Here is a 6616-nt window from a genome sequence, read left to right on the forward strand (position 1 = left end):
TGGCATAGCATTTGACACCACCATCACAACGTCTATTCTACTCATCCGATCGAGCTCGATCACCAGTTGGCACGCCCGCATTCACAGAACGTAGTTAGCTCAGTTACTCAGCTTTCACGCCACATAGTTGAAGTTAAGGGTGGGCCAAATCCCCTAATTTTAATAAATCTTTCTGAAAAGAGAATGGAATGCTTAGTTGGAAAAAGAGTAGAAAGGAATCATATCTGCCCACAACTCATAAGTTCTCATTTTGTTTCATATATACAATGACTCCTTAATTCTTATAAAGATATCGATAATAAAACCCGAAACACTTATAAATAAATACATCACACATATCTGCCCACAACTCATAAGTTCTCATTTTGTTTCATATATACAATGACTCCTTAATTCTTATAAAGATATCGTTAGTAAAACCCGAAACACTTCTAAATAAATACATCACACATAAAGACAGACAGGGAGCGAAAACGAAGAGTACCATGAACACAACGATCTTTAGAGTTTGGAAACAAGCTGCTTGTTGTACCCATTTCCTATTCCTTCGGTCTAGACGCTGAAGTCGCTTCAGTATGGTTTTCCCCAACTATCAGTTGGCCTTCGGTTTCCTCTTTTGTTTCCTCTTTCTTCTTTGCTTCGACCTCTTTGAGGTCCCAGAAGCTTGGCTGATTGGTTGATGACAATAACCGTGCCCACATTCTGTCAGTGATCACAACCTTGTTCAGCCTCTCGGTCACCCTCTGTGCATGAAAGAACAATCAACTTGAGCATACGACTAAATCACAATGACAATTTATGGCAGTACCCAAAAAGAGAAGGTAAGTTCTCGGGTACATCAAATAAATGTAAATTCCACTTTTTCTTGCATCACTTGCTTCATTTTTCCTGTCGTATTGGCCTATGAATTTTTATAGGGGAATGTAACTTGCCGAGTTTCCCCACTTCTGAATCATATGCTTCCCTTCTTTTACTGAGATAACTATTTAAACCAAGAGTAACTTATATAACTTACATGAAACGGAATGTAAGCATGCCTTCCGTTAACAGGGCCGACAGCAAATCCCGCGTATCCAGCCATCGCACCATGAATGGCACTGTGAGCAAGGAGGGTGCAATATACATTATCAGATGCATTGCTTGGAATCGCACGGATCATGTAAGTGGGATCTGCCAGAAGTGCATAACTATTGTTAGGTTATATAAGTTGTTCCGCCAGGCTCTACGATGAATATCCGTAGAATCAGACAATAAAAACCAATACTCCACAATCCCAAGAAAGTGCTTCAGTAAGACCAACCTATATATTTGAGATTTATAGTCATCTTTCTCTGCTTCGAGAAGTAATCCTACAAGAACATAATCAAAACCAATACATATGGTAAGAATGGCATCCCCAGGGTCAAGTCACTCAAAAATGTTATGAATAAATAATAGCACATGACGTCGACATCATCAAACAAGTAGGCCACATTGCTTTCGCATGTTGTATAAGACCTTGAAATTTTCAAATTTGACAAAGGATGCAAGCAAATCCTCAAAGCACCACCTTCTGGTTATACTAGACAGTCTTTATGGCTGACAAAGAAAAAGGGACTCATCAGAAACTGACAATTTATTGGCCGCTAGACAGTCTTCTTGAGTCCCCCCATTTTCTAATGGGCAGTAGTATCCAAAGGGAAAAAGGTTATTGTACATCCCAACCCCATTTCAGAATGGACATGCTTACAACAGCTAAAGTGTAAAAAACAGACGATCACACAAACGAGGGAGAGGGAACAACATTTCTATCATCAGGCATAGAAATAACGCTGGCATCTTACCTTAATATTTTGCGATAACCACAGACCAACATCTTGCAGAAGCTTATTTCCAGAAGCATCCTGCTGGTTCATTCTTTCAGAAAGAAGCTCTTGTCCTGCACCTTCGGCTATTACTATAACCATGTGACCATTCTCCTTCAGTCTTCTTTCAATGTATTCATAAAGTCCACCTGGTCCTTCCAGATAAAAAGGTGATTCTGGAATCAGACAACAGTCTACGTCTCGGCTAGCAAGAGTAGCATACATTGCTATGAATCCTGCGTGACAAGAGTATCAGAATAAGATCTACATAACAGTGACTGTTCACACAAAGTCTCGTCAATGGATTCACATAGTCACCGGAAAAGGAAATTGAAACCAATATATACATCTAGTCGATATGCAGAGGGCACAGTTAGTGCACATGGTTGCAACTAGCACAGGTTCAGGGAGAATCAATTCAATTGGAGAAATAAGAGAGCATCAAGTGATATAATATCACCACATTGGAAGCCACATTATCTTCTGTGTTTTACTCTAAAATCAAATAATTTTAAGATTATAGAGGACTGACACTTTACCACTATAGCGGCCCATTAACTTGACGAAGCCAATACCATTCTCAAAGCTTTCCGCTTCAATATGGGCTGCATTAATGGCTCGCTGAGCCTCCTCAACAGCAGTGTCGAAACCAAAAGATCTGTCTATAACCTAAATAAAAGCATGGAATCGAAAATTAAGACTGCTTCCAAGAGTGAATGGTATATTTAGATCAAATACATCAGACAAGTCATGCATGGGATAAGGGAGTACAGGGATGTCATTATCGATGGTATTTGGAATTCCTGCCACCACTACTTTGAGGCCACGCCTCCTGACTTCCTGCATGGAATAATGGCAGGTAAATAACTAAATATTGCGCTCAACTTATAATTCCATCCCATATTGTTTCCCAACACACTCAAGATTGTTGAATCTTCCAAAATCCTTGTTCCCGGGTAGCACTGGAGATCAATGCTAGTAGGGCAACATCAAACTGAATTACCTCAAAAATCACCGAAGCTCCTTTCTGTGTTCCATCTCCTCCAAGTACATAAATCTGACGTGCATAAACATTCGTAAGTCTATGCTCAAAATTTTTTTGGAGAAAGCAAAGCCAACATAAAATGAGATTTGAAAAAAAAATAGAATAACGTAAGGAATATAGACCTGATTAATTCCTCTGTCCTGGATGCTGTCCACAATCTTTGAGGTATCATGCCCGCCTCGTGATGTCCCAAGGATGGTGCCACCTCGTTTATGGATGTCATTCACAACCTTTGGCGTTAAAGGGATTGTATTTCTGGCATAAAACCCTCTGTATCCACCCTACATGGAGAACTACTTCCTAGTTCATGACATTGTTCAACCATATGATAAAAAGACTATCATGAATTGAGGGCCAAATTATCCACCAATAAGCCTAAAAGAAACCCACCGATATGCTGCAATCGAATTATAGTCTCCTATTTTTACCTCATATAGAATGAGAGGGCGGGAACAAAATGATACGGTTGTAAAACTTTTAATTCATGCACCCTTCCACATTTTATTATCATAATACGAAAACGGAGGTTGAAATGTATTTGAATACATGTCAAATATGCCTTACCTCTATTCCGAGAATTTTTTTGACACCATACATGTGGTTCAGCCCGCATACTAGTTCTCTAATAACTGTATTCAGTCCTGGACATATACCACCACATGTCACGATACACGCATGCACTTCACTTGACTCAAAATACACCTGAGAAATAACCAATTGCATGTCACTTGTCTGGAATATATAATACAAGGACAATTAATAGAGCGAAAAACTAGGAATTTATAACCTTCTGACGTGGTCCAGAGCGTCGAAAGTGCGTCCCCCTTGGACTATCCTTGTGGACAACAATCTATACAAAGAAAAGCATTATAGAACTAGAAAACCGAAATTGTAAAACGTTGAAGTTTTCGTATCACTAGGAATTTGTGTAAAATATATACTAGACGAATGAATACATTGTTAATAGACCAAGCACTGAATATTTCTCACCTTTTGGGCAACGGTATCATCCGCATTGACGAAATACTGCCTGATCAAAAGCAAGATCAATTTTGTGACTTATCAAGAACACAACAAAATGAGTCGTACCAAATGCATTTGCTCTGAATGTAAAGAGTCTAACTTACTTAACAACCGAATAGGAGGGATTGTCTTGTAATGGATTGGGATACGTCTGCAAATTGCCATAAAACATACGAAACTGCGTGTTAGATTTCGTTGCCCCTTGCAGCGAAACAATCAAGATAGGATCATCACATCGAAAACTAATTCAGATCAAGTCGCCACACCTCAAAGCACTCTTAGCAAAATACTAACGAAAAATCTGATCTTAGAAATTATAGTAACTAATGTTAAGCACAATTTTTAGAAACACACGCAAATATTCATTAAAAATCCTAGTGCTTCCAAGAAAAGCTGTTGGCCCCAAGTGCTTCCTAGAAAAGCTGTTGGAAGTGCTTCATGAAAATCCGCTTCTCCAAAAAGCATTTTTACGACCCATAAGCACTTTTAAGTTTTTCTCCGTATGTAGTCAAAAGTGCTTTTGGTCGGCAGATAAATGACTCGTAGAAATGCTTTTAACATAACTAAAACCGCTTTTAAAAAAACTGTTTTTTGGTTTTGAAAGTACCTTTAAAACTGTTTTTTCATCCGCCATCCCTTTCCTCCCATATTCTCTCTCCCTTTCTCCCTTTCACGCTGCATCAGCAGCCTCGTCGGTCCCGACCTTGACATTGGATCCCTTCCACCTAATCTTCGCAGTCCACTTGTCCTCTTTTTCTTTGTCCTGTGGACCGGCCCCGTCTGCACCCTCCCTCACCAGATCCCAGCCCTCCAGCCTCCACACCACCAGCCTCACCTCGTACTTCTTCGTCATCAGAGGCGGCCATGGTCGCCACCTTATCATCTTCACCACCATTCTTTTGAGTCAGAGCCTACCCACCGACCCACCAAAGCCAGAAAAGAAAATTTGAGGAAAGCCACCCTTAATCTGAATCAAAATATTTCTATGGGGCTGTTTGGTTCCCGGGAAAAAAAATGTTTCTTTTAATATTTAATTAATTTTTTTAAGCCACGTCACAATTTAACAAAAGTATTACAAAAAGCTGACGAAATGCATGAAATTGTAAGAAATTCATAAATAAGGTATAACATTGAAATTTTTTAAAGATAAAGTTTGAAACTACAATTAATCCAATAATTAAGGTAATTTTATGTAATTTAGTTTACTTTTAAAGTGCTTACGTTAAGTGTTTTTCTATAATTCACTTACATTAAAACACTTTCAATAATTTTAAAAATACTTCCAAAATAGCCCAAAACTTTTAACTCTTCTAGAAGCACTTCAAACATGCCCATGTAACTATATTATTGTATCAAAAATAAAAATAAATAGTCTCAGAACAATTAAAATAAAAAATCTCCAGCACCCCAGCAACAATTAAATCTCAATAAACCAAATTATATGAAAAATCAGATCAGTTAAAACTTAACAACTTAAACAAGTTCCATAAAGAACAAAAAAAACAAATCAAAGCTCGTTGTACTGGATTCACATATTCAGTCATCCCAAAACGCTGCGTTTTGGTCCGAACATGCAAAACACCAACCAGAAGAAGAAGATCGCATGTGTATTTTGGCAGCCACAATTATTAGATTATTATTTTCTCCAAAAAAAACCAAAGTATATATACAAGTAGCATACATAACACTGTAACACTGATAAACTAAGTAGTTTTTTTCTGATCATCCAAACAACCTTAAGAAAGAGAGAAGTAGAATATTAGGAGAGAGAAAGAGGGAGAGAGAGAGAGAGAGAGAGGGAAAGAGAGATTTACTGGGAGATCGGGGATGTAATCAACTAAGTGAGGAACATCTTCGAGGACGTAGCCGCACGGACCCGTGGCGATTTTGGGCTCGCGGTTGTCGGAAATTGCCATGTTGCCACTGGAACGGCCGTTCTCTCTGGTAGTGGACGGCGGGAAATATGGAGGGTCGAAGCAGATGAAACTGGGACTGGAAATGGCGGCGGAGCTTGCTATATCTCGAGATTCGAGCCACAGCAGGGCATATTTGTAGCCGTTGTTTTGATTAATCAAAGTTAAACAGCACCCGGGTTATGATTTGAATATTATTTTTTTGGAGTAATTAGGTTTTCATCCTTATTTTTACTACTCTATTGATTAAAACCTTATTACTTTTCAATTTTTTATCAAGGTCCTTTGTATTAATAATATCATTAATTATTTCAATAATAAAATATTTTTTATTTCTAAATATATTCATTTAATATTAAAAATATTACAATTAGTATATTTATATTTATGGCTAAATTTTTTATCATATATTTTTATTTTTAGTTTGTACCCATTTTTAATTTGCAACCCTTTTTTAATTTGTACCAATTTTCCTTTCAGTTTTAATTTGTACCCATATATTAATTTCTTTTTGTGCCCATATTTTTTAAAGTTTTATTTGTATTGTACCCATATTTTTTTATTTATTTGTACCCATTTTTATTTTTGCTAAATGTACCCATTTTGAAGAATGTATCCATGTTTTGATACAATAATTTTTTGGTTATTTTTTATGAATGTACCCATGTTTACACACACACACACAATAGTATATTTATATTTTAATATTTTTAATCCCACAAATTATAGTTTTTTATTTAAAATCTCATTACTATAAACAACTATAAATTTTAATTTTTAATTTAAAAAAT

General features: G+C 37.0%; 1 protein-coding gene across 3 annotated transcripts; it reads right to left on the reverse strand.

Annotated features, from left to right (window-relative positions):
* Positions 1 to 225: 225 nt before the first annotated feature.
* LOC103439066 (ATP-dependent 6-phosphofructokinase 6-like) lies at positions 226 to 6052 on the reverse strand. 3 transcript variants are annotated; one of them, XM_008377617.4, is made up of 13 exons: positions 5727 to 6052; positions 4017 to 4063; positions 3880 to 3919; positions 3677 to 3739; positions 3454 to 3591; positions 3012 to 3170; positions 2848 to 2901; positions 2616 to 2684; positions 2384 to 2513; positions 1824 to 2080; positions 1301 to 1349; positions 1016 to 1170; positions 226 to 743 (listed from the first exon to the last, which is right to left on the reverse strand). In XM_008377617.4, exons 1-13 carry the CDS (start codon positions 5826 to 5828, stop codon positions 540 to 542), a joined length of 1467 nt encoding a protein of 488 aa, XP_008375839.1. In that variant the 5' UTR covers positions 5829 to 6052; the 3' UTR covers positions 226 to 539. The 3 variants fall into 3 exon arrangements, with proteins under 3 accessions (XP_008375839.1, XP_070673833.1, XP_028952917.1); XM_070817732.1 differs by lacking the exon at positions 5727 to 6052 and adding an exon at positions 4520 to 4823; XM_029097084.2 differs by lacking the exon at positions 5727 to 6052 and adding an exon at positions 4267 to 4457.
* Between the last annotated feature and the right edge of the window lie 564 nt (positions 6053 to 6616).

The sequence above is a fragment of the Malus domestica genome, chromosome 17 (genome assembly GCF_042453785.1).
Source record: "Malus domestica chromosome 17, GDT2T_hap1".
Taxonomy (NCBI): domain Eukaryota; kingdom Viridiplantae; phylum Streptophyta; class Magnoliopsida; order Rosales; family Rosaceae; genus Malus; species Malus domestica.

Bases quoted from the DNA above. Each gene is read 5' to 3' on its own strand.
- LOC103439066 (XM_029097084.2), bottom strand. From the start codon at position 4,377: ATGCTTTTTGGAGAAGCGGATTTTCATGAAGCACTTCCAACAGCTTTT. The intron at 3,592-3,676 runs GTTATAAATTCC...GTTATTTCTCAG, and splicing joins GCTCTGGACCACGTCAGAAG to GTGTATTTTGAGTCAAGTGA. The intron at 3,171-3,453 runs GTAAGGCATATT...TTCTCCATGTAG, and splicing joins AAAAAATTCTCGGAATAGAG to GGTGGATACAGAGGGTTTTA.